We start from the raw sequence: 27,886 nt of genomic DNA, 5'->3' as shown, positions 1-27,886 counted from the left end.
TCTAAGGGTGACCAAGATGACAGATCTTTCAAGCAGTACAGGACATCAAGTCCTAGCTCTGCTGGCTCCCTGGGCTATGGTCGGTACACCCCCACCTCCCATTCTCCTCAGCATTACAGCAGACCAGGTAATCCAAAAGCAGCCTTACTTATTCTCTAGATTTTTCCATTACTTAGTGTTATGTTGTAAGTAGAAATGACTTCAGCAGTCAGGGGTTTAAGGTGGAATAGCAATTCATGGCAGGGATTTATTTACAGTGAAAAGCGAGTTCCATGGGGAGAAAGGAAGCACTTCAGGAATGTGCATCCAAGAAAACAAAACCAGGCATTTACAAAAAATTGATTCTCTGTAGACACAAGATAGGAGGGTTTAAGGGACTTAATCCTGGTCTCATCCTGCCTGAAGATGCACACTCATTCCACAGCTCTTCCAAGGGGTGGCACAGTGAGTGCACACAAAGCCAGGAGGGAGATCAAGTGACCTTGTGTTACTTTCTTGTACCACAGGGTCATGGCTCATGTCCCCTCTCCACAGTGCAAGAGCTGGAGGAATGACCAGTTCTGATGGCTGAATTTTGAAGGCCAAGTTGCTTAGGTTGAGAAGTTTACATAGTGTTTTTTGCAGCTTTGAGCTGTAATAGCAGCTGTGTTGGTGCTCTTGTCACACAGACTGGAGGGATCATCTCCTTTTGACCTTTGCATGAGAATGCTTTACAAAACCCCATTCATATTTGGGCTCTGTACAGGGTTTTATCCTTGGAAATAATGGGTGAAATTGCTCAAAATTAATTGTATTTTTTCTGTATAATGTATCCCCAATGTATTTCATTGGGGATACATTATAATTCTAAACTAGTTTGGAAATATGAAAGTTCTTAATTTTTCCAGGGGAAATGAAGATTTTAGAGATAACAGAAACAGTTTTTACAGGATTTGAATATTTATACTACACAAAGTCTTTGACAAAATGGAAATGAGATGGAGTAAAAAAAAAAATCTATTAGAGTGACATTAATCTCTGCTGAGGGTCTGGTAGCTGTCGCACCTCATCTTAGCAGCACAATGTTAAAGCAAGGCAGAAAGACAAAAGGAATTCCAAATAAAACTGAATGCTTTAAAATTTAGAAAATAATCTTCATAATCACCGTTTTTAATAATTGCCGCTAATCCTCCAAACTGTGTTATCAGGACATTATTGCAGCAAAGCAGAGGTGACTCAAGAGTATTTTTAAAGGTACTTAATGACATATCTAACTTTCAGAGCTCAAATAACTTCAGGATGTTTCTTCAAGTATTTAAATTAGCCATGCACTAGAGTGCCCTGGTCATTGTGAACTAAATCCCAGCAGTGTGCAGCACCGACAGTGAGAACTGGACCCACTCGTGGCACAGTTCTCTGCAGAGACAGAGAGGCTCTTCCCATTTCATTTCATTAGACCCATTATGAGCATTTCTCATTCCCTCTTGCAGCTTTTTAATATGCAGGTTTTCCCCTGAGTGCAGCCATGCCTTTTGTGGTGCCTTTTCTGGAATATTTTCTGATGCCTTACAGCGGTTTGGGTGATGCCCTTTCTGTCTGCAGAAAGTCCCTGTCCCTTGGCCGACCCCATGGTGTGGCAACTGGCATGTTTTTAGCAATAACCAGAGAAAGAGGAAGACTTAAATGTAAACTGTATGTTTTCTAAGCATCAGGAGGAAAATGTTCCTGAAAAAAAAGGATGGCATTGTAATTTGTGGCTTTCAGTAAGTGAACTAAATAGTTTATTTTCACTTACTCTCTGTTGCCCCCAGCTGGTACTCACAGTCTTGGTACCAGTAGCTGCATCTCCCTGCCCCAACACCCAAGCCTTACATCTACATTCAGACATCATTACATCCCTTTCTTCAAAGGTAAGGTCCAGGAATGCAAAACCGTGCTGTGATAATGTAGATTTATTCAGCTGTGTTTCACTTTTATGTCTGTGCAAGCATGGCTTCCACTTGGAAAAAATTTGTCTTAATTTTGTGCAAATGCTTCCTTGATGTACTGTGTAAGTTTTACAAACTGAGTGGGTATGGGGTGTTTTATTTTTGCTTTTTCAGTGAGTGTTCAGTGTCTTTCATAGGGATAGAGGGAAGGAATTAGCTTTTGTAATGAAACTGAGGAAGGAAAATACTTAAAAGTCTGTTAGTTCTAAAATACCTTTACCCTTTCTGGTGATGCTAAATAGTATAATTAAGTTTACACACATGTTGTTTGATACAACATAGGATGATCAGTTATCTAACCTTCCAACCTACATTTAGATATTCTTCATATTATTTGTAGCATTGCCAAAAATTATGACAGCTGGTTACATCAGTGCAGCTGCACTGACTCTCAATTAGTCCATGCTATATCTTACAAAACAGTAACTGAATCTGTTCTCCTTGCCATTAGTTTTTTTTGCAGTGGAATTAACTTCTAGCAGCCTCCATGTTGTGGATGAGACAGTGCTGAGGAGTGCCAAGAACCTTTGAGGCAAAGGGTTTTTTTAGTCAGTTGGTTAAATATCTGAGAGAGAAGGAATTCACCTACCACATCTGCCTTCTCTAGTAACAGTAGGAACTGTGAGGCCACATGAATGGCAAACACTTTCAATGCCTGTTCCTTGACTCTCATATACTATCTGATTTAATAAAGTAAAACTGTTGTTCCTGAGGTTGTAACCAGTAAAGAGAAGGGAATGACCCTCTGCAGGAGACAGACTTGCACATTCAAGTGAATAGCAGGTACTCATTGCCTTTGGAATAATAACTAATGCATCTTTTTTGGCCCTGATTCTGCCCAAAGTTAGCTGAATTTCACTGGGATAACCAGGAGCAGAATCAAGCTTGAGGCATCCAAATATGATCCTTGAGAGAAAATTTTGGAGGAAAGAGCTGATGAGATTAAACTGTTTGTTGCTGTTTTAGAGGCTACCTGCAAAGCTCCTTTCCACAACCAGAAGCAGCCAGCATCCCACACATTTCTTGAAAGGCTGGCACAATCCCTGGTATTCTCTGAGGCACTGCTTGAACTGTTTTTGTATCTGTCTTCTCATTTGGGATGGTATTGTCCAACCTGATGTACTGAGTAAAAGAAACTTCTTTGGTGTGCTGCAGCACATGATTGCAGTGTATGGAAAGCCTTTCCTCAAAGTCCTGTTGGCAGCTGCTTGGCAGCACTCCTGTGCAAATGATTTTCTGCTCAGTGCTACCTGCTGTTTCTCACAGCAGCAGCAATTATTAAGTGCTGCTGTTTGGGTGAAGGAATTGTTAAGTGGTAGCTCCTTGTGCCCAAATAATTATTAGTAATGTGATCAAAATTATAATATTTTGCAATTCTGAGGCACTTTTTTATCAAGGAGCTAAAATATTTTGCAGGCAGTACCTTAAGGTGCCTCACAATGTTCCTATGAGGCAGGTGAACATTTTTATAATTTTCCTAAATAGGTAATCCTGAGCTCTGCCAAGGTTGAATAGATTATTCACTGGTTTACATTGAGTTAATGTCTCTGCCCAAAATAAGTCAAAAGATTTGCTTCATCCTCTTCAAGGTCTCTAAATTCAGAGTTCCAGAATGTGTTTTTTTCCTTATCTTAAGGAGCCTTTTGATGATGTGGATGTGCTCTTTTTCTCTTCAAAGTGGTTAGTGTGGGAAGAGTGGGATTGTAGCAATAGTTGGTTTGTATCCAGACCAACCATAATGTTGCCGCTTCAGTTTTAAGAAAGTGAAATCTTGCTTATTTAAAAAAAAATAAGATCCAAAAATAATACACTGCTTGACTATACTATAAGTATTCTTTTTAAAACCAGCACTCCACATATGTCATAAAAGAGATTTCTTTACACTTCCAGTAGACAGATACATTACTACCCTAGGGAAATTAAGACAAGCAAAATTTTCCTTTGATTTCACTGAGGTTGCATCATGTTCTTCCTGAGAATGACAGGGTTCATAATTTTTTCCAGTGACAAATAGGATTACTAAGTTCCTGTTCTTCCATCAGTGTTCTGCAGTCTAGCTCCCATGAAGTGTAATGGGATGAACTGTTATTTATTATGAAGGCAGATGATTTGGTTGTGCTCTTTTAAGGATTTTTGTCTTCAAAATAAGTCCTGTGACAACCTCACTTCAAGAAAGCTTCACAATTCATGCCACTGCAAGTGATAGGTGTGATATTCCAAGCACCTATGCTTGGTGTGGTAGCTCCTCATGAGTTGATGGAGTTTTGAGTGTGCTGAGCCCTGCTGAAAAAATGTTTGCTTAAAACATAGTGGAAGTTATCTTGCCTTTGTAGTGCAGGAGCACAGCTTCCAAAACCCTTTTTTTTGGCTTTGAACACTTGAAAAGAATTAGTGACCAAACTTCAGAAAACTTCTTTTAATTTAATGCACCATGGGCAGAGATATTAAAGGGCCCAGTTTATGAGTAGGCTTGGACAGCTCCCTCATTCAACCAGGGGCATCTGTTTGTTCTTCAGTCCTAAACTTAGACAGCTCTTACTATAATTTACTATAAATTTTCCCATCCTCACAGATAAGATAAAAGCTGGCTAAGTAGGAGATATAAGCAATTTTACTTTTCCTTGAAAATGAAGCATGGTCTGAGCCCTGATCAGTTGGCTCTACACCAGGGTTAAAAGTACAGCCTGCCCTGTCAGCAACCAGAGGACACAAGGAAGTTTTTGTGGTTTACACTCAAGTTCAAAGTAAGCCTTCCCAGATTCTTTCCAAGTTAAACAACATCCAGGGAAGAGTTCAAGATTCTGGTTTTTTGCTCTTCACTGATCAGCAGAGAAGATCACAGCCTGTGGCTGCCTATGGCAGAAGGCAAACCCAAAAGTTTGAAAATTGCTCTCTCTAGTAGTTGTCTTTTCTCTGAGAATTTATTTGAAGTTCTTCTTCAGTCTACACTAAGCAAACCTTGAAAGAAATAGTTTATTGGCAAAGTCTCATTTTAGAGATTTAAATTATAGCCTGGCTTAAGTGGCTGTCTGTAGTTCCTACTCATTAACTTTCTACATGGGTCTTCAGTTTGCTTTATTATTAAACACTTACTTTGGTATGAAAAATGTGAAATACAGCTGCTCACATGTTTATCTGAATCAGTGGCAGAATGAAAGTTCAAATGTGCATCAGTTTGTATGAGTGGAGTCCAGAAGAACCTTTTCCATCATTTCATCCTTAATTCTTCCATTTTGAGCAAGTTAGAGGTGGTGGCTTTGCAAACTGCTCCACACAGATGATCCTTGCACTGAGCAATTTTTAGATTCCCTGTCCCCTGGTACTTGCACTTATATCTTGTGTTCCCACAAGCTTATTCCTCTTAATTAATGCTTCCTCCTGATTCCTTGCTGACACTCTACCCTGTCTGAAGAATGATTTTCTCTGTGTGTACAGTACCAGCACTTTGGGTCACTGCTCAATGAAGTGATTATTAATTCAGATCATATCTGAATAGACATTTGAATGATATGCTAATTTTTAATTAAATGAGGAATTAATACACTGTAGAAATTGCTTGAGAACTTTTCTGTTTAAATTAGAAAAATCCAATAACAATATCTATTGAGTGAAGGACATTACAGAATTTTTAAGAATTTTGGAGGTGTAATGGAGTAAATATCTGCCAGTGACATTCAGGGTTCTTCTATTTAATAGGGATAAGCAGGAATTTGGGCAGCAAGCAACAAAGAAAGATGGAATTCATAAATGTTGAGTGAAAACCTGTCCCCAGTTTTTTCCTTCCAAGGGCAAAGTGGGAATCTAGAAACTGAATAACTGTCTGGTTTCTTGTCTGAGGACTACTTGCCTGCAAACTCATGGTGATGCACCAGATTCTTAGTAATTCCATATTTTTTCTTAACATTTTGGAAGGACCATAGGCCATCAGCAGCTGTAGCTGGCATTTCAATCTCTCAATGTCCCAGGTTACACTTTTCCAATAAGAAATCACTGTGTGGTTGCAGCTGAACAGCTTTTGAGGTTTAATTTTTGGTCTACTGTGGACACAACAGACACAAAATTTGGGATGGATTAGTCAGTGTATTGTCATGAGATAACACAGCACACTGTTCTGACCTTGTCTGTCCTGTCTCTGCTCCCACTGAGCTCGGTGGCACTGTCCCCTTGGCCTCAGTGGTGCATGGCAAGGCTGGCTTTGGTGCAGTGGGGTGGCCATGCCCCCCTGTGTGTCAGCAGAGACCATCCACAGGCATGGCCTTGCCAGCTCTGGTATCCCAGCAGCTCTGTGGTTATGAAACATCCCCTTCATGAAGGCAGAACTCAGCTGCAGATCTAATGCCCTGAGCTGCTGCACTTTCTTTACCCCAGAGAAACCTGCTACGACATCATCATTACCCAGCCATTAAATTTGTGCTTCATCCACACTAAAACAGTAACAGCAAATTAACAATCATTTGATGTAAGAATAAATGTCATGTTTGCTTCCAGTTGCTTAACAGTGCTGTAAACTAAAAGGATTTTACAAGTCCCAAAAAAGTAGAGCTTTACTTTTTTGTTTGCCAAGCAGCACTATAATGCCATAGAGTGTGCTTCAGGGAAATGAGCCAAGAGGAGATGAATGGCACATAATAAGCATTTGAAAAAAGAAGTGGAAAAATGAATATGGAAAAATCCTATGTGTGTCTTGGAATTTGGTGAAGTGACTATGGCATTATAGATCCATGACTTGATAATCCAACCTTGTTTGCATAAAAATGCTGTGGCATGTTACCTGTGGGAAAAGTTTGCAATTGAAAGCCGAATTTCAACATCTCTTTTTGTCACTGATATATGCAGGATTTTTTGACTTAACCATAAAGTTGATATTTTTGTCTGGTCCTGCTTTGAGATAATTTAAACACTACTGAATTATGTATTACTAGTTTCAGGGGCAGGCTATGAGCCATAGCATTTAACTTTTAAAACACCTAATCAGTAGATTATTCAGTTAAGACTATGCAAAACACATGGCAAGATTCTGGATGTTCTTATCCTTTGATTTTCTTTTTTAAAGCATCGTTAAAAGAGAAATTTTCACTTCAAAGTAGGGCATCTTAATCTGATATCTATCAGATAGTAATTTTTGATGAGTTGTTAGGAGTCTGAGCCAATATACTATGTTGAAAAAGAATGGGTTTTACAAAACCATATATTTAAAACTGTTGGATTAACAAGTCATTCTGAACAAGCTTTTATGCTTGAAATACTCTACTTTGCTTTCCATTTTTCTTTTATCTGCTTTCTTTGCTCTTCCCCTTGGAGGCAGTGAAAGTGGTCGGAGCACTCCAAGCTTATCCATGTACTCTGACAGCAAATCTTCACCTTCTGTCTATCAGCAGGCTCCTAGGCATTTCCATATTCCAGGTAGGCATTAACTGCTTAGCTTTTGATCTTCAATTTCTAGCACCTGTTTGTTCTCTTCTGAATGTAATTTTTTTTTTTTTGGCTTTGACTTGTGAATTTCAAAGTGCAGAAAGAGAAAATATCTACTAAGTGAATATCTGTTGTTAAACTTCATCTCAAAAATAAAAGAAAGCTGTGTGCTCATGTACCTCTATGTTAAAAAAATTGCTTTACAGAAGGAACAGAATGAAAAATGTTACCAACAGTACAAAGCTATAGCAGCACTGGGTTAGTGGCTGAACTAGATGATCTTAGATGTCTTTTACAGCTTTAACAATTCTAAGATCCCATGATTTATAGTGCCATAACTGCATAGATGTATTGAATTTGTGTGCAGGAGGAATGACTGAAGGGGTTTTTGTTATTTGGTTGTTTGTTTTTTTTTTTTTCTTATCAGTCTATTACCTGAATTTAAGTAATAGTAACATAAACTTTAAAAGAAGCTGGAAGACTTCAGAACTGCAGGGGGTTCATTGTGACAATCTCTGTATATTTACTGTTTTCAAGTTCAGTCAACAAGCACATTAAAGTTACATCCACACCGTTTAGCTTTTTGACTGCTAAACACATCTACATCTTTACTGTAATCCTTTGTTTATTCACATTTAGCTTCTGTGGTTAATGTTTCTGTAAACAGACCACAATTAGGAATTCTATCAGCCACAGTACTGAGTAAATCTGATGTCTGTGATTTGGGAACCCTAGACTGTGGCTCTGAGTGCTTCCAGAAAATTCCTGGAAGGCCAAGTTAGCTATACAATTCAAAGTAAAGACAAATTATAGGATTTCCTAAAAGAACAGTTTGTATTTCCAGTATAAACATTCATACCTGAACATGTACACTTTATTTATAAACAATGGAGAAAATCCTTTTCCAAGTGTGACAGTTGTTGTAGTCTGTTGTACTCCTATATGAATTTTCAATAGTGGCAAGTGTGCCAGTTTCTTTCTTGCTGATTATGAAGTATATTCTGGTGGTGCAGATGAAACCACCTACACATCACCAAATGGATGCCAAGTTGTCCTATGGCATTTTGAGGGACTTAGGGGGAATACGTTGCACAGGTAGGTATAAAGGTTTTTGGCATATGATGGATAAAGTTCCATCCTCTTTTAATAACCAGCGAATGGCAAACCACTGAATGAATGCAGAGTCTTTGATGAAGTTTTGGCATTGTTACTGTTGCTGAGAGGAGACAAGAGCAGCGTGGTCTGAACTGCTTGCTTACTCTGTCATTCTTTCCTTTCTCTTTCCTCTTCCTCAGACACTGGCGTAAAAGATAACATCTATAGGAAACCTCCTATCTACAAACAGCATGGTACAGTCTGCTTTTCTCTGTTGCAGTTTTATCTATGTGTCTTTGCAAAAAATGTGTATTGACTCCGAAATTCGTTTGCTGTAGTCTTTGCATTTCATTATGTCCCTATAACCTCAAATAGAAAAGGAGAAAAAGTGACGTGAAAATTAAATAGCATTTGGTATAACATGATGTCCAAGGATACAGTAAGTTCTCCAGAACTGGGACACTGGTATTTTGATATGTTGTGATGATTCAGAGCTGGTAATAAGTGTCACATAAAATGGTGTGCTACACCCTGACTGCTGTTCCATGCCCTGTTTGCCCTCTCCTGCCCCTCTGTGCCTGCTCCTCAATATCAATCATTAGATGTAACTTCTCAGGCTGAGAAAAAAAAAAGAAAAACAGACAGCTAAAAAAGTTTAATATTGTAATAGTGTTTGGAAAAATCATGAACAAATGCAAAGTAACATCATCTAGTGTAAGTCAGCATAGTTTCACTCATTTACAGAAGCTGATGATAGGACTCTGATATCCTGTATCCTGGCTGTGTAATTTAATTTTATAGATACTTTTGGTTTGCAAAGAGGATTCTAAGCAACAGCTTTATATTTGCAGGCTGGGCATTTTTATATCAGTTTGCTGTCTGTCAAAGTCTGGATTATGTCAGTTTTGCACTGCTGTATGGACTTGTCCTCGTAATCACTGAAGTGAGCAGAGAATTAAAGTAGCAAGTCAGCAATCTCAATAGGTTAACAAGAATATATGTTTTAAACTTTCTTTTCTAGATTATAGACATTCTGAAAGATTGGGTTGGAAATACTTTTTTTTTCCTACCAGAGGACAAAACATAATTTACTCTAACTAAAAAAATCCCTAAAAACCATAAAATCCAGAAACAGCAACAACAGCAAAAATCAATAAACTTTCCTTCCAATAAAAATAATAACAAATGAATACCAAATTTTAAAAGATTTATTTTTTGTTCTGGAAGGACTCCCAGCTAAAGCATGAACACATGAGCAGCTGATGATTCAGCTCCTCAAACTAATGGGACACTGAACTAATTCATGCTGAAAAGGAGCCAGATAACATTCCTTTGTTGAAGAGACCAAGTTTGAACAAACAAGCACAAAAATGTTCTGCAAAACAAGAAGTGCAAGAAGCTCTTCCAAAACATTTGGTTTAGAAGGTTTTAGTTACATCAGCACCCAACAGATTTGCTATAGCCACAGCTTCTGTGTTTCTATTATAAACAACCAACTTCAGAATGAGAAAAAGGTGGTGGAAGAATGGAACATGCAAGAGATCATGCTCAGAGCTGGGGTTGGAAAGTGAAGAGTGTAGGAGCCTGCATGGTTGTGTGTGTGTGTATTTGTGTTTTAGAAATATTTGAACATCATTCAAACTTAGTAAAAAAGTTTTGAAATCACGTTGGGATTCACAGCAGAAGAGAGTATCCCTTGTAGTGGTGAAGCTAATGCTCAGTACTGATGAAATTCAGGGCACTTGGATTTACCTGCCAGCAATGTGTTACATGAAGCCTTCTCAGGAACTTGGGAGGGGCTGGCCTTCATGGCCCTCACTGATTTTGGCTGTAAATCCTCTGCATCTCTTTGGAGGCAGATGCTGTCAAGATCTTGTGGAACTTTCTTGAAATTTCTGAATAGAAATCTTGAATCAAGCATGGGGTGTTTTTCCTTTGAAAACATCAATGTCTTGGAACAAAAATAAAATTCACAGAAACGCATCAGATCCTCTATAAGGATTTCTGATTTAATGAGACCAAGATCTGTTCACATAACCTGGAATAACTTACTGACTTGCAGTTTAGGGTGTGCTCCTGAAATATCTGTGAACCAGGTTTAGGTCTTCTTGCAGAGTAGGGACTTTATTCATCATCTGTCATATTTGAATATTCTTTCCTATTTTATTCCTCAGAGAAGCAGCTCGCCATCATGGGGAAATACCCTTGTCAGGGTGCTATGAGATAACTGTGAAAACCTTTTTCATAATGCTGTTCACAATTTGTAACCCAGCTTGTTTTTTTCCCCACACTAAATGGAAGTGGGGGGAAGCAGCCAAACCCTCTACAGTTCCAGATTTTCACCTCTAATCTACAGATATTTTCCTTATGGCAATTTGTCATTTTTTAGCTACCACCTTCTCAGCAAAACCAGTTAAGGTCTGGATGTGAGCTGTGCGATGGCACCAGAAATTGGATCAGAATAAGACTGAAATGCTTTTGGTGATGGCCTTTTGCCTGTGTTGTTTAGACACAGAGCAGATCCTCAACAGGCATGAGGGCTGGGGAGCTGGAGAGGGCAGAGTTTTTCCCAACTTCCTGGGAGTTTTCCAGCACTTCTAATGGTGCAATTTAATCTCCTCTCCATCTCTGTCTCTAAGTATCTCATCTGAGCCTTAACTTTTGTATTATTGTACTCTTAATAATAATTACATTTTCTGCCTACATTGCATTGCACAGGGCCATTTTTCTCAGGCATTGCAGACAACCCCCTTTTCACATTCATTTCTCATAACCTTAAAGTTATGCTATGTCCTTCCATTTTTCCAGTTTTGCCCCATTAAAACTCTCCCCAGACTACCCAGAGAGATACAAGGCAAGTAGGGGCTCAAATTTTCAGAACTTACTGAAATTGTGTGAAATTTGGTACAAAACTTTCTGTAAGATTCTCAAGTGTAACTTGGTGTCTGGAACAATACCCTGGGAAATAAAAGACAAGGAAAAACACATTCGAGGGTTGGGAACTATCTAATGAAGAGCTTTGAGGTTTTCAGTTCTCTTCTCAGCATGTTGGAAAGTTACAAGGAAATAACCCAATGGTAAAACATCTGCAACTTTTTTTAGGAAACATTCTTTAACAGGACAATATGGGCAGAAGAGGAATACAGTCATAAAAATTGGTTGGTCAAGAATTTTAATTTTAGAGTCTTACACAACCTCCCATGCATATTTTATAAAGAGGACACGCCAAGTTTGTTCATAATTTTCTTTACCATGATTGTCTGCCCATCTTTGGGATCCCAGGAGACCCAGGTGTGCTGACTACAAAATATCTGTGTGACTACTTGTACTTTCATGGTCATTGTAGCACAGAAGGGGGAAGTGGCTTCCCTTTGAGTGGTGGCTGTAGAAATTTGTCCCTAAGTTATGATGTACAATTCTTTTTCCCACCAATCATTCTCCAAAAGTATTTTCTTCCTGAAAATGCAGGTTCAAAATCCAGCAGGAATAGATTCTCTAAATTCACTGTATACATGAAGGATGAGGATTACTGTAATACTTTCAAAATTATTTCAGTTAATTATGTGAAACTGTAGCTCTATACATCAAATTTTCTGTCAAACTCTGTTTTTTTCAAATTGATTTTTCTCCCCCTCTTAAAAATATTCAGAACATAACTGCAGTCAAAACAGAAGACAAAAAATGAGATGCATTCTGTTCAAATTTTTAAAATTAATTTAATCTTACAGCAGCAAGAAGATCAGAAGGGGAGGATGGAAGCTTGGATCAGGACAGTAAGAAGGTAATGATCAGAAAGAACAAAAGGAAGCATTGATCATTCTTGAAGTAACTGGTTTTTAAAACACACCCATATGTAAAGGTATTATTTTAAATAATTGAAATAATCATTATTACTTTTAGGTCTTTCCAAAAAGACATAGAAAAGCTTAATCTCTCACCCAAAGGGTTTAGAATGTACATTCTACAGTAAAGAGTAGTAGGGACATTGAGATTAAGAGCAATAAACTGTGGATTTTCACTGGATCTCAATATCTACATTGGTGATTCAGCTAATCCTGCAGACATAGGGTGCACATCAACCTAGAAGAAAAATGTCAAGAGCAGATTAATTATAAGAAAATGACAGAGGGCATCTTCTAAACTGGGGCACAGTGGGCAGCTTCATGAACAGAGAAACTGTCCTCAGCCCTGCTACAAATTAAAAGTTTCTGGTAGCTGTGATGTCTAATTCACCATACAGCCAGATTTTGTAATTTGATAAAGGGTGGTGCAAGCGGCAGTGAGCATTAACAGACACGCAGTTCACAAGGCATGTGAGACAGCTGAGGTAGGAGAACTGCCTCCAGGTGTTAAATCCTGTATCTTATAACAGCCTTTTCCTCTCTGCAGCTGAAGAGCAGCTGGCTGATCCTGAAAGGGGATCTGGAGACCAGAACCAACTCCCCGGACTCGGAGACGCGCTCGCTGTCACTCACCGCCGGCAGCGACCGGGCACAGGAGGGCACGGCCACGCCGTACTGCCGTGAGTGCGGGGGCACCCAGGGGTCCTGCTGCAGCCCAGGCCCTCAGCTCCCTGTGTGTGCTGCAGCCCAGGCACTCAGCTCCCTGGCAGTGCTGCAGCCCAGGCACTCAGCTCCCTGTGTGTGCTGCAGCCCTGGCACTCAGCTCCCTGTGTGTGCTGCAGTCCATGCACTCAGCTCCCTGTTTGTGCTGCAGCCCAGGCACTCAGCTCCCTGGCAGTGCTGCAGCCCAGGCACTCAGCTCCCTGTGTGTGCTGCAGCCCAGGCACTCAGCTCCCTGTTTGTGCTGCAGTCCAGGCACTCAGCTCCCTGGCAGTGCTGCAGCCCTGGCACTCAGCTCCCTGTGTGTGCTGCAGCCCAGGCACTCAGCTCCCTGTTTGTGCTGCAGCCCAGGCACTCAGCTCCCTGGCAGTGCTGCAGCCCTGGCACTCAGCTCCCTGTGTGTGCTGCAGCCCAGGCACTCAGCTCCCTGTGTGTGCTGCAGCCCAGGCACTCAGCTCCCTGTTTGTGCTGCAGTCCAGGCACTCAGCTCCCTGTGTGTGCTGCAGCCCAGGCCCTCAGCTCCCTGTGTGTGCTGCAGCCCAGGCACTCAGCTCCCTGTGTGTGCTGCAGCCCAGGCCCTCAGCTCCCTGTTTGTGCTGCAGCCCAGGCACTCAGCTCCCTGTGTGTGCTGCAGCCCAGGCACTCATCTCCCTGTGTGTGCTGCAGCCCAGGCACTCAGCTCCCTGTGTGTGCTGCAGCCCAGGCACTCAGCTCCCTGTGTGTGCTGCAGCCCAGGCACTCAGCTCCCTGGCAGTGCTGCAGCCCTGGCACTCAGCTCCCTGGCAGTGCTGCAGCCCTGGCACTCAGCTCCCTGTGTGTGCTGCAGCCCTGGCACTCAGCTCCCTGTGTGTGCTGCAGCCCAGGCACTCAGCTCCCTGTGTGTGCTGCAGCCCTGGCACTCAGCTCCCTGTGTGTGCTGCAGCCCAGGCACTCAGCTCCCTGGGTGTGCTGCAGTCCAGGCACTCAGCTCCCTGTGTGTGCTGCAGCCCTGGCACTCAGCTCCCTGGCAGTGCTGCAGCCCTGGCACTCAGCTCCCTGTGTGTGCTGCAGTCCATGCACTCAGCTCGCTGTGTGTGCTGCAGCCCAGGCACTCAGCTCCTTGGTGCCTTTGTGCTTATCTCTGCCATAACTACACCCATCTGTCTGTTGTCCATGGTTTGGGAGCATTCAGTGCCTCCAGACTTTGATGGTGAAACTATTTTTTAGTTTCTTATTAGTGAAAGGAGCAGCATTGTGGTGGTCAAGGGTTCCCAGGATGAGGGAAGAGATGAGAATCTTGACTCCATGTTTCAGAATGCTGATTTATTATTTTATGATGTATATTATATTAAAAGAAAATGGTATACTAAAACTGTACTAAAGAAAGAGAAAGGAGACATCAGAAGGCTAGCAAAGAAAGGAATGAATAATAAAATCTTGTGACTGCTCACAGCCTCGACACAGCTGGCTGTCATTGGTCATCAAGTAAAAAACAATTCACATGCTGGGTAAACAATTCTCCAAAGTAGCAAACCATAGAGAAGCTGAAGCTTCCCAGCTTCTCAGGAGAAAAGATCCTGGCAAAGGGATTTTTCATAAGGTATGTCAGTGACACAGCATTGCCTATGTAAATGAACTGTTGTCTCTTTGGAGAGCAGAGATTCCTCACCACAAAAACCCGCTCCTCATAAAAGTGCCCATTTATTATATGATACCAATTTTCAGTAGACAGGATGGCAGTATCAAGCAGATTTTTCATTTGTGCTAACTAGTACTTGACACAAACTATGTATTTTGAATACTGATGGAGCCATTCTTTCTCTATCATGATATGCATAAAGATTTCCTTGCTTCAGAGATTAACTTAGACTTTTTTTTTTGTTATCACTCACAATTATAAGGTCACAGACGTATTCCAGGTGGGAAAGGGAATAATTCTGTACCTGAATACTGGCTCATGCTAGCTGTCAGTACCAAAAGCATGTTCTACACTTTTCTTATTACACATTTCAGCAAGTCAGAAGCATTACTATTGGGCCTGAATTTTACTTTTAAGTTACATACATGACAAAAAATAAGTTTAGCAAATTTTAAGAAATAACTGGGACGTTCCTCTCCTTGCCTCCTCCACTTTGCCCCATGCTGCAGCAGCAGGTCATCCAGGGTAAACAAGCTGGGGAAGCAGTTTTCCCAAAGAATGCACCCAATGCAAGGCATGTCTGGCAGCAGGGTGAGGATGTCAGTGTTGTGGGCATTTTGGTAATGTGATAGTTGGCTCCATCAACTTGTATTAAGGAAATTATGGCTTAGCTATGCAAGGAAGAGGGAAAACAGATGCTACAAAGTCTGTCAGAAGGCTGTAACAAGATAAAGAAGAAAACTTATTTTAGATCATCACCAGTCTCACTGGTCTAGCTTAAAGGAATTTGATAACTTAATCCTCACTAGAAATCACAAACATGTGCACAAGGTGTACTGCAGGATTCCCTGTGCAGGGGAAACCAAGTCTGACCACCTAACATCTGATTCATCTGTAAATCGTAGCCCACAAATGAGAACCTTTGAAACCTTTCATTGTCATACACACATGGGATCTGTCTGGAAGCTTTATGGAGTAGATCTGACGCTCTTCTACACATGTTTTGAGAGACCAGTCCTTAAGTGCAGATTTTAAACAGGGAGAAGTACGTAGCACCCCAAGAACTGTTATACAGGAACAACATATGGTGTTCATTTTTTCCCCTGAGAATGTTCCTATACCTGTCACTCTGCTCTATTAGCACTTCTTTCATATTTTTGATTATCTTGGGAATGTGGAACTATTAAAACTAGAAATAGATAATTCACACCTCTGTGTCAGGGCCAATATCCCATTTGTGCCAATATAGTTTCTGTAGTTCATTTTCCATTGCTTTTTATCAGCATTTCTCTGTCCCTCATGAAAGTTGACCCCATTACCCAGTTAGCAGCTACACAGAAATAACATTGAGGAAGTTTTATCTTCCTGAAATTTACACTTTTCCTTTTCTTATGCTTTTATTCACTTACCTGACTGTTTTAATATCTGTGGACATCCTAATTAATTCCTTCTCTATTCAGTGTTTCCCTGTTTAGTTCTGAATATTTATAGTCTGTCATATGCCCCCCATTGGTCACAGAAGAGTAGCATCTCTACCTCTTGCACTCTGCTTGAGAACTCTGGCTTTCAGCCCTATCCCTGTGGCATAGTCAGTGACTATCAGAGAAAATAAACCTGTTAGGTATAGGTTTGGTGCCAAGTGGAGGGAGTTAGCAGGCTGTGAATTGGTAGTGATGTTTCTAGATATACTGAGCAAAAAGCCCTGCATTTTTCTGTCCAGCCTCTGAACATACTGGAAAAGGGTTGTTTTGCTCTAAAAGAAGTTTTGCCACATTAAATTACTTAAATGCCCAGAGGAACACAACTAACACAGCACATCAGTGTCAGGCTTGTGCAATCAACAGGCAGGAGTGGAGCTTGTATCTCCTTACATCCACCTGTGAAAATGGGTCTTGTTTCTGTATATGTAGATGTGCAATAGCTAATAATTTACCACAATTCATGATTTTAAATGTTGTGTATTTAGGAAAGTAGATATCTAGGAAGGCATGTAACTCTTGCTGTCGATGTGTCCATGATGTGCTGAGAGGCAGCCTCAGACTGGACAAAGCAGGAGCCATACCCCTGCAGAGGGTAGCTGTTCAAATAGTGTCTAATCACAGAGGAGCGGAGCTGGATCAGCGGCTCTCAGTGCTGTGTTTAGGCCCTTCGGACTCAGCTCTGCGCTCCGCTGCTCCGGGCGGCCGCGCGGTGTCGCCGGCGCCGCGGCTGCGGCTCAGCCCGGCGGCTCCCGGGCAGCTTCGGGCCAGCTCCGGGCAGCTCCGGCTCAGCCCGGCGGCTCCGGGGCAGCTCCGGCTCAGCCCGGCAGATCCGGGGCAGCTTCGGGCCAGCTCCGCGCCGGCTCCGGCTCAGCCCAGCAGCTTCGGGACAGCTCCGGCTCAGCCCGGCGGCTCCCGGGCAGCTTCGGGGCAGCTTCGGGCCAGCTCCTGGGCAGCTCTGCGGCAGCTCCGGCTCAGCCCGGCAGCTCCCGGCCAGCTCCTGGGCAGCTCCGCGCCCGCCTGGCTCTGCTGCCAACCCCGCTTTACCTTGAGGCAGTGTTCCTCGGTGACCGAAGGTTATTTAGCGATACAACAAACCTCATTCGCCCATCTTCTCTGTAGCCAAAAGGCCAAAAGATTGATATGCATGCACACTGATGTCCAACATAGCAGCTTTTTCCAGGCAGGAGCAGAGATGGCAGCTTTGTTGCAGATACAGGCATTCTGTTGCACAGGTATTATTTTACTCTTTGCTCTCTGCTGGCACTACCATTCACATAATGATTTGTTATTTTTTCCTCTCTTAAGTTTAAAAACTGTAGTTGCCTCTTTCTAATGGTAGGAGGCATTTGGTTTGCAATTCAGTGTGAGCCTGTTGCTCCCTGTTTAAGTACATTCAGTGCTTTGAATTATTTTTTTTCCATCATGACAGTGATTCACTGGCCTACCCTTACTCCTTTAGCTTTTCATCCGTGCTCAGTACTGCACTTTCTGTGCCCTGGATGAAATACTCCTTCAGTGCTCAAGCCCTACCTGGGCTGTCTTTCACCTTTGCTGAGTACTGACACAGTGCAACTCCCAGTGATCCCATTTCTTCTTGCCTTGTTCTCTTTTTATTTGGATAGCTGGAGAAACTTTTGCTATTTGTTTTAATATCATTTTCAGTGTTTAACTCAGCTTGACTTCTGGCAGTTTTCAGTTAATCTCAGCACATTTTGAGCTCTCTGCTGATCCATCTTTTGCTTTTTCTTTCTGCATGCCTATTCCTAATAATTTCCTTAGGGTATTTATTAATCCAGTGGGGTCTGGATTCCTCTTTGGACAGAGACTGCTAACAATTTTGACAGAAAGAAGTATTGTACATTCAGTTCTTTGAGCCATCTGACTTCTGTAACTCTTTGCACCAGTTTTACATAATGTCCTATACTGGAGTCAGGAATGTTTATTACACATGTTTGTTATTCTATTGTTTAACTTTTAAACTTTCTTATTAGGGTCTTAATACTAGAATTAAGTTGTTTCAGTTGTCTCATAATGACCACACTCAGTTTCATCACTGTATTATATCATTTATTCACCACTTTGCCAGTTTTCTCCATCTTAAGACTTTCTTTCACTTGGGTGTATATACTCTGGCTGATTTACTTTATCCACTGCTCTATCTTCATTTTTGCATTTTTCCAAGAGATGTTTTACAGGGAAAAAAAAAAAGTTTTTATTTTTTTAAGTGGTAGGGTATCAACCCATCTTGTTTAAGAAACAAAACCATAACTCAGACCTCATATAGCACATTCAGAAGTGATGATCTAAATCCCTTTAATCCCAATTTCAAGTTATGATTTAGCACCAATCTGGAAGGCAGAGATTTCACAATCTCTCAAATCACAAGCTTTGCATCATGTAGGTGCATGAGGCTTCCATAATGTGAGCCCCACAACTCCCTCCACATTGTGCTCCTGGCCTGCTGCTGTTTCTAGATATTGCTACACATGTTCATGTGCATGAAATATGGAGAAAAGATGAGCATAGGTCAGTTATATCTCATCTCATTGATAGAATATTTGCATTGATCTTGTAATTGCTGTTTCTGGATGTTTTCTTGGATTCCCTGTTTTAGTAGGCTGTGAAAGATTTAGCTGTATATTATGTCTTTTACAGGATTTCCATATTCTAAGTCTGCTTCTCTACCTGGCTATGGAAAGAATGGCTTACATCAGGTAGGTACACATTTAAATCCATTCTCCAGGGAATAAGGTCTCATAAACAGACAACTCAGTAACTAGTTAAAAACATACACAGCAATAACACTTCAAAGGTGTTTTGGCTGCCAGCCCTGTCTGACAGAGTCATTCCCTAAGTGGGTTACAGTTTGTCTCTCTGCAAGAGTGAGACTGACTGAGGCTTCTCCTTTTAATTGTGTGTATTGTGAGCATTGGGAATCTTGATTCTCCTCCCAAAGCAAACAAAGATCTAAAATGTACAGGCTGCACACATTAGTCATAGGATAGCTTGAATTAATGATAGAGACAGGGCTATAATTAGACAAGTAATGATCTTAGAGCAAAGGTGGAACAGCCCACATCCACTGCATTCCTTGAACCACCTGTTCTGTTTTTTCTAGTATGAATGTGTGTCTGTGTGGGGTGTGTCTATTCACACACAGCCATTGTACTTGTAAGGCAGGGAGGGATCAATGAAGATTGAATGACAAGCAGCAATCTAGAAAGAAAATTGCCTAACAAAATTATAATCAGAACAGACGAGGAATGCTTTTTTAAATCCTTTTTTGCAACTTTTGTTAGTCTTTAATAAAGAGGAAGCTTTGAAAATGTGGCCTCTGTGGCATCTAGCATTAAGGATTCTCAGGTCATGGCTTACATTATTAGGTGTAAAACCACTATGGTTTATAGTAATGAGCAATACATAGATGCATGTGCACCTACATTTTGAAGAATTGATTTGTGTCCAAATTGCATGGAGAGGACCTTGTTCAAATTCCTTTCTTTCTCCAAAGGAAGATGTGAAACCTGCAGAAGCACAGGTTTTGAGGAGGATTAAACTTCCCCAGTGACAAGAGTCAAACTGAGAGTCATTTGGAAGGAGCTATAAGAAAGAAATTATCAAGGAGTAGCTAAATGGATTTTTCAGTAGCTGCTGAAATGTCCATCCCTTTGAGTTAATTTACAGGACTAATTATGTCTGTGTTGCTTCAATACCTCGTTTCTTGAATTCTTCTCTGAAGAAAGGAATGACACTGAAATTTTGTCAAATAATATTTAGAAATTTAAAAGGGGCCATATAAAACTAATCCCACCTATGAGTCAAGAGGTTTTTCTGACTGTTCAGAATAGGTGTTGCCAGTAACCTGAAGTGAACAAGACACTGACTTGTGCCCAGCCACTGCACTGGTGGTGAGGCACCAAAGCCTTCCCAAGACTTCCCGAGGCCAGAACACTCAGGATGCCTTGCAGTGTGGTGGGAAAGCAGCAGATGGCAGCATCTGTCCCTTTTAAAGAATCCCAAACCTGGATGAGAGTTGAAAAGGTTGTTCATGGTCAAATCCTTGAGGCCAGAATTCCTCTCAGAATGGATGTCCTCTGTTTGGATTGTAGGTTCATTCATACCAGCTTTTTTGGTTTGTTATTTTTAATCAGCCATCCTAGTGCTGCATAAATAAAACTCCAAAAGCAAACAAGGAGCCTTGCAGGTTATTGTGGGCATAGCTGTGCACACCATTGATACCCTAGCAGGCAAAAATGAGACTTGGGAAAAAAAAAATCACATAATAGTGCTTTTCTGATTTCCTGTACTGTTTTTCATCATAGCATTTGTCAGCAAAGGAAGAAGACAGTGATTCAAACAAAGCACATATATGGCACATGTAGAGTTCTCCCTGGTCAGTGGCATCAGCAGTGTGAAGCAGAAGGAGAAAAGTTGCAGTGCAGCAGAAGTGATTTGTGATGATGTCAGTAACACATCAGCATGTGACACTTTCAGTGTTACCTTGCTTACTTGAGCAATTAGGTCAAATTTGGTTGAGACTTATTTCTCTTTCTCTCACACAAGGATCTGTATTTGGGTTCTATGTGTTTCCTTTTTTCTCTCAACAATATTCAGAGTGGGGTTTTTGTGTATTTTGCTGTTACATTGCTTCTTTCTTTCTCTGTCAGCCTGAAACTATGGGCCAATATGAAACGGACCAGGATGCAAGCTGGGGGATGAAAGGTACATTTTTTTGCAATATCATTTCCCCTTGTGTTTTCACCCTTTGAGGATTTTAATTAACATATTGCCATAAAGGTTACTATGCTGAGCTCTTCCTGTAGTTCACATCATAATGACTAGCCAGAGGCACAGCTCAGTGTCATGTTTATCACAGAGAATATTATTTTTTACTTACCCCAAGTTAAAGGCTTGACAGAAGTCTTGCATCATAGGGTGGTGCAACCAGGCTGAGTCAACAGCAGGATCCTTGATATGTGGCAACAGCTTTGTGGTGTTAGTCTCATATCAAAGACAGGAGGAAATTTAAGATAATCTTTCCTTCAAGTCTAGTTGGAAAAAGTCCATTGTGCTTCTTGGTTGTACTGCAGCATGGTTAAAAAGTGCAGAGTTCAAAATGCAGAATTTATTTGCAGTATTTTCTTTTTTTACAGTTTTAAGTGGACTGTGCACTTAATATGGAACTTGGGTTGGAATTTTCTAAGGAGCTGAAAAATTTTATTTCCAAGACACTTTATCTCAGTTTTAAAATCTTACTCTAATGCTTCACTTCATGACTCTGTGTTGATAAAAATCTTTGTCGCTGTGTTTGAATAGGTTAAAGTACAAGTTTGGAAAAGTAGACTCAATCTCTGATTTTATTTCAGACCATAAAGAGGTCTGGGAAAACCTTTTGGCTCTCCTGGTTGTGTTTAATCACCATTGTGAATAGATAACATTGTGTAGTTATATCATACATAGTCATACACTGACCTAACTAGAATTCCCTTGTGCTAGTGTAGATCCAGGAGTCACTGTTACCACATCCCCAAATCATCTTTTCTTCCCTATTGTTATTCCCACTGCAGTCAGCCCAAGTGCAGGGTGTCAGCATCTTGTAATATGGTATTATCTCAGTGGTTTTCATCTATGCTTCCAAACTGACATGCCTTTAGTAATCCGTATATTTTAACTATTTTCAGTAAAGAACAATAAGGGCAGGAGTTTTGGATGACAGACTGACTTAACTTTGCACATAAGCCTCCTGTAAAAAGAGATACCCAATTTTGCCAGACATACTCACCGTGTAACCCAATGGCATCGGGAGATGGATTTTCTGTAAAAAGCCTTTGATTTCCAGGACAATTTCTTTGGTAATAGACAGTGTTATAGGCATTCAGGGCATGGGGGTCAAATTCTTACTATGCATGCAGTTATCCAACAGCTATTGAGAAGAGAGAAATGTAGTAGCATAGCACATTTGTGATGTACCTAAATGTTCATTGTGGTGACACCAGAAAATGGCTATAAATTCTAAACTGTGAACCTGTTCTCATTCTTTTGCAGAATACAAGGTAAGAAGGGCTTTTCCAGCACTGGAAGAACAATCAGATTCAGCACTTCCTAGCAAGGTTACATGGGTTCCTTTCTTTTATTTCATTTTGTTAATTTTTGTCCCAGTGAAATATTTGTCAAATCAGGATGCAAGTATGTACCATTTTTTAGTAAGTTCCTCATACCACCATTTCCTTGCCTCAGAATTGGATTCAGCTGGAGTTCATATGCTCTTGTCTTTTTAACAGATTTACCCCTATGAAACACTTATTGTAACAAACCGAGTTCGTGTGAAATTGCCCAAGGATGTGGACAGGACCAGGCTGGAGGTAGGAATGTTTGCTCAACAGTTTTGCAAGCACTTCTCCTGTTTGCCTACTATCCTGCATACCCCTGTGTCTCAGTAATAGCAACAAAGAAGAGAGAAGAGTAAGGGAGAAGAATGACATTATGTATTGTATTTTTTTCTCAAAAAAGGCAGTATGTAGGCAATTTAACTAAAAAAAATTGCCTAAAACCTGGCAAATGTCTGACCAAATGGTGTTTCACAAAGATACTGATAAAACCCATCAGTTTTGGATGATTTTACAGGGTATTGGAAGTTCAGGTGTGGAGTGGTAAAATGTGGAGTTTGTTTTGGTTTGAATTCATATAAAAAGCATCCTCATAGAATAACCTAAATATTACAAAAAGGCTCAATTCATCCTGAAAACACATGGATCTCTGTTTGGTCTGTTGTCTTATTCAGCCTCTCCTTTGGCTGTGTGATCTGTGTTCACTCTACTACAGCTTTGCTCTACCATCCACATCTTGCTTAAGATAGAGAAATGTAGATATAATTTATCATAACAGAAAGCTGAGTATCCAAAGATCAAATCCTGAAATTGATGTTCAAGCAAAATTCCAAAAGTTGATTTTTTTGACTGATCAATGACAGGACTGAGTAAAAACTCACCTTAAGTAACCTATCTTTCTGTGAACTACCATTAAGAAGAAGAGATAGCTCAATAAAAAATATGTGATAACAGTAATGTACTTTTAGGAACATTTATATTTTAATAAATTTACTGTATTTTGAACTTGATAATATGACAAGAAAAGAAGAAAGAAAAAATACTTTTAGAACAAGAAAAGAAGAAAAACTTTGAAGGAGCAGAAGGTTACTCTGATTAAAATCAGTTTTTAAAAACAATAATTTACCAGACTTGCATTCATGTACTATGTTTTGAAATTGGTGTTAAGCTCTTGAATACTTGAATGTGCTTGTCACTTGATTTCCTTGCATCAATCAGTGTTGATTTGATTGTAAGGAAAAGAGAGCCTCAGTTATGTGCTGTTTTAAGTCTGGTTTATAGCAGGGCATGATAGCAATACTGAAAAGCATGATGAGTCTGGAAAAAGGAGCAGGGAGTTGGAGGGATGCTCCTCTGACACATCCAGTGAAGGATTCTTTCATACGTATATATTTACCCACATGTGTAAATATGTATGTGTGTGTGTGTGTTAAAGAATAGAGTCTCTGTTTAAACACAGCAGACTGGTCTGAATAGCAAATGCAGCTCTAAATTGCTTTGTTTAGACAACACAGAGTTTGCTTTGGATGGATCATGCCTGCCCTGGCTGCCATTATCTGTAACTCATACACCATCCTCAGCTGGGATTGCTGTTTGTTTAACTTTGGAGCTGTTCAGTCTGCCTCACACCAGGTGCAGCACAGGGCCTGTTGGCTCAAGGAGTCCAACCACTTCAAAGATCTCACAGAGGTTTGCAAAAAGAACAATAAACAAGATCTGCTTCAAACCTGCACCAGAAAAGCAGTGAGGGGACCAGGCCAATCCTGCTGATTGCTGCACTATGCTAAACACATGTGTCTGCAGGAAGGACTCCTTTGTAGACTGTCTTACATTTAATAGGGATTGGTAGTTTTTTAAACAATTAAATTAGCAGAGTTTGAATAGCACTGTAACGAGTGTAAGAGCAGAGGCAGTTGCTCATCTACACATTCAAACCACGTGCAGAGTTGAGTGACAGGCACAAACCATTGCCTTCCCTGTCAGCCTCTTCCCCTCATTCATTCCTGACCCTTTCTTTTGTGTTACAGAATTCCTGGAAATAAGTAGCTTTGCATAGAAAAGCAGCCTATCATTATTTCCCGTTTGTGGCAGAAGTAGAAGATAATAACTTAATTATTGACTTGTGCACTCAGCAGATTTCAGGCTTGGGTAGGACCTGGGACTCAAGGAGCCCAGGACTGTGTGGGTTTTTAGGTTTGCACAGAAGCAGACCAGGCTTAGAAATGGATACAGACTACTGTCTGTTAGCAGAGGGCTCACTTCACATACATTGATACCTTGGTATCTCCAAGTTTTTGAGGACAGCACTGGGAATACTGAAAGCATGTACTAACTAAGGTTATATTTCATCCTTTCTTGAGATCCATTTCACACTTGCTGGATGGTATGATTCAGTGTTTGGGATCTCTAAGAGGCAAGTGCTCTTTCCAATCTGAATTGGTTTCCAGCTGATATTCTGTTTTCATCCTGCACATCCAATGCCACTTGTGAAAGGGCTGGATTTCGCCTACAGAAATGGTAGCAGTGCTAAAATCCATGTATTATCCAAGAGTGATATATCTGGGAAAATCTCCTAAGAAAACAAATCCATGTTCTAATACACCAGTTTTATTCTGATTATTTGTGTGGGCTGAAGCCTCACCTTGCTGTTGCTGCTACAAAGCAGAGCAAGTTTCTGGTGTGATGGCTGTGTCCAAGGGTACAGGTGGTGTCTGTGAAAGGAGACCTGGAGCTTCTGTGCTTCATATCAGCTGTCAAGCCTGAAAACAGTCTTACTGTGTCTGGTATCAACAAAACATCTCTCTCACTCATGATGTTTCTGATTTCCTGGTCCAGTTTGGAGCAATAAGGTCAACTAAGTTTGCATGAGGTAGATTTATTTAAGAGCTGTCTCACAATTTGACTTGAAGCAGCTCCTCTTTGTGAAACAGTTTGTTGTGAACTTTGAATGATCCATCATAGATGTGATGGAAGGGGCATTATTGTTTGTCTATGAGTCATTCTTCCAAGCAAAGTCTCCTACACTGAGTGTTCCTATCAGGAGAAGTGAACTCAAGTCAATGATATTAGCTCCTGGGGTCAAATTAAGGGAGGCCACAATGAAACCTTGGCTAATGTTCAAGGACCACAGGAGGGTGGGGGTTTAATGGGTGGTAGTGTTTTCCTAACTTCACTCCCATTGTGAGTATTTTTTAGATTACACTGTTGTGCAAGAAATTTATTTTAAGGATTATAAAAATATTTTCCTGTAAAAATGCATATTTTTCTAAACCCTAGAGGTATCTAGAGATTAGGATGGCTCAACTGGTAATAAATGCATTCAAATAGTCATTCTTTCCTCAAAAGTATGTGTAACTAAGCATAGAAACACACAGCATGTTTTTGTTTGCTTGTCTTAACTCAGCAGTGAGACAGAAGTACCCAGTTCCTTGTGCTCTTCCAGGAGATGTCTATGCCAACAGTGAACTAATACATGCAGCACCAAGAACTGGTTATAATGAGCAGCCTGCTGATTTTTAAATACCTTACTGGCACTTTGGTTTTTGAATAAATAGTCTGGATCTCACTTTTGTATAAGCTGATTAGAAATGCAAGGAATTCACAGTAGATAAGGATTTGGCCAAGGAATATTTTAGGAGTTTCTCTCTACCACAGTGCTGTTTATTGTAATGTTAGATGAACAGAGCAGCATTCCCATGAGCTATTCTAACAGGAAATGGTGAAGAACAAGTTTATTCACGTAACATTGCAAGTTATATGAACGACCAAGCAGTAACACTGGGTGGATTATCCATCCTGGGTGGAGAAGAGGAACTGCACCCTCCCCATGTCTGCAGATGAACTTGAGGGAACTGCAGCTGATGCTTAGGTGAGCAGAGCCTCTGTTCAGAGGGACCTGGCCAGGCTGCAGGAGTGATTGACAGACACTTCATGGAATTCAGTGGAGATAAATCCACATCCTTGCACTTGTGACCAAGTAACACAGTTCATCAGGACAAGATGGGGGGGAACAGCTCTGAGGAAAAGTACCTGATGATGCTGATGGAGAACAAGCTGAAAACGAATCAGCAGCTTGCCTTTGTAGTATAAGGTGTTACAGGGCAGATCATACCCTTCCCAGAGAGTGGCACTGGAAAGCCAAGAGGCAACAGTCACAATCTGCAGGAAAGGAAATTACAATTGGATATAAGGGGAATGTTCCTCACTGTAAGAGCAGTGCAGTGAGCAGGTTGCCCAAGAGGCTGTGGAATCTTTACCCCTGAAGGCATGCAGAGCACAGCTGGAGAAGACCTTGAGGAACATGGTCTGTTTTGTCTTTATAGTCTTCATGGTCTTTAAAGTTGACCCTGCTTTGGAGACCTCTCTAAGTCTCTAATTTGCCTAGACTGGTATATTCTGTGAAGATATAGTATAATTACAAAACAGGATTATTTGGTGAGTTTGTTGCAAAAGCATTTGAAAAAAATAGACAATTTGGTCTATCTCAGAACTTTTTCCCTTTTTATTTTTTTTAATGCAACAGTTAAAATATAAGTGTTCTAAACCAAACTTCCCCATTTTGGACAACTTAAGTCCTGAGTTTTCAGGTCTAAGACATCCCCTTTGGATGGTACACATTGGCACATTCCTTACCTGATGCTTCTCAAAGGAAATTGAGAATATTTACACTTCATATACACTTTCATACACAACATATACACTTTCAAATATTTTGCAACCTCTTTTAAGTACTTGAATACCTTTATCATTTGAGCCTTGTGCTCCTAAAAGCATGCATTTGATACTTTTCTCTTAGCTTGGATATTGTTTGCCTGTTCTTCAGTCACAACAGTGTGGTTCAGTGCACACATTGCACATTGATATTGGTAGTTCATGCCCAACTGCGTGGATTTTATTTTTTTTTTCCTTCTGCAGTTGTTTTTATCGCAGAGTATAAGATTTCTTTTGTGGTCACAGGCTGGTAGTTTTGAAAGCCAAAATAGTTAGGATCTTCCATTTGGAAACCATGTTTTAGTGTTTTCATTTGATTTCCTTATCTTAATGTATCTTAGGGTTTTTTAGCTGTTTCTTTTGAATGCCAAGGCTTAAAAGCATTATCCATTCGTGCCTATCAAATGCTGTAGAAAGTAAATTATTACACTTTTTGTTTGAGCCTGTTCATTCTTTGTTTAACTGAGACAATTGTAAGGAAAAAGTACCCTGGAATGTCAAGTAGCAAAGTTTCATTTGCCACCTTGTTCTCCTGTAAACAGAAATGAGAGGTTTAAACATGGGTGTGGTCTTACTTGAACAGAGCACTCACTTTAAATCAAACATGCTTTTCCTCCTGGAACTGCTTGTCTGGATTTGCTTTAGGGATAACATTTTTTCCACTACTTTTCATTCAACAATAACCCTGGGTTCCAGCCATTTGGGCTTCAACAATTTTAGGACTTGTTTCCAGTAACTGAGGCTGAATTTTTAAGAGCCCAAGCTCCTGGATGTCATTCATACAAGTAGCATTGTGTGTCTCACCTCCTCTGGAGCTGAGATGGGGAAAATGAGAGCAAGACTGGACTGCTGTGTGTTTTAGAGTTTGCAGTTTGGGGCTGGGTTTGAGGTTACAGGCTGACTTCACAATAAAGCTGATAACCTGGGGTGAAAA

At 40.6% G+C, this 27,886-nt stretch overlaps 1 protein-coding gene across 5 annotated transcripts in view; it reads left to right on the top strand.

Moving 5' to 3' along the window:
• Positions 1–27,886, top strand: part of ABLIM2 (actin binding LIM protein family member 2) — a 131,181-nt gene that overhangs the window by 94,961 nt on the left and 8,334 nt on the right. For 3 of the 5 annotated variants that reach the window (XM_036381811.2, XM_036381812.2, XM_036381814.2), the window contains 10 exons: positions 7–127; positions 1,791–1,889; positions 7,269–7,370; positions 8,675–8,728; positions 12,203–12,255; positions 12,864–12,996; positions 18,791–18,849; positions 20,803–20,857; positions 22,181–22,245; positions 22,417–22,497. In XM_036381811.2, coding sequence (XP_036237704.1) covers positions 7–127; positions 1,791–1,889; positions 7,269–7,370; positions 8,675–8,728; positions 12,203–12,255; positions 12,864–12,996; positions 18,791–18,849; positions 20,803–20,857; positions 22,181–22,245; positions 22,417–22,497 — 822 coding nt within the window. The remainder of the gene's footprint in view (positions 1–6; positions 128–1,790; positions 1,890–7,268; positions 7,371–8,674; positions 8,729–12,202; positions 12,256–12,863; positions 12,997–18,790; positions 18,850–20,802; positions 20,858–22,180; positions 22,246–22,416; positions 22,498–27,886) is intronic. The other 2 variants (XM_036381818.2, XM_036381816.2) reach the window with 1 other exon arrangement.

Source organism: Molothrus ater, chromosome 4, assembly GCF_012460135.2.
Source record: "Molothrus ater isolate BHLD 08-10-18 breed brown headed cowbird chromosome 4, BPBGC_Mater_1.1, whole genome shotgun sequence".
Taxonomy (NCBI): domain Eukaryota; kingdom Metazoa; phylum Chordata; class Aves; order Passeriformes; family Icteridae; genus Molothrus; species Molothrus ater.
Note: the sequence above shows the minus strand (reverse complement) of the source record. Positions and strands in the feature narration are given on the sequence as shown.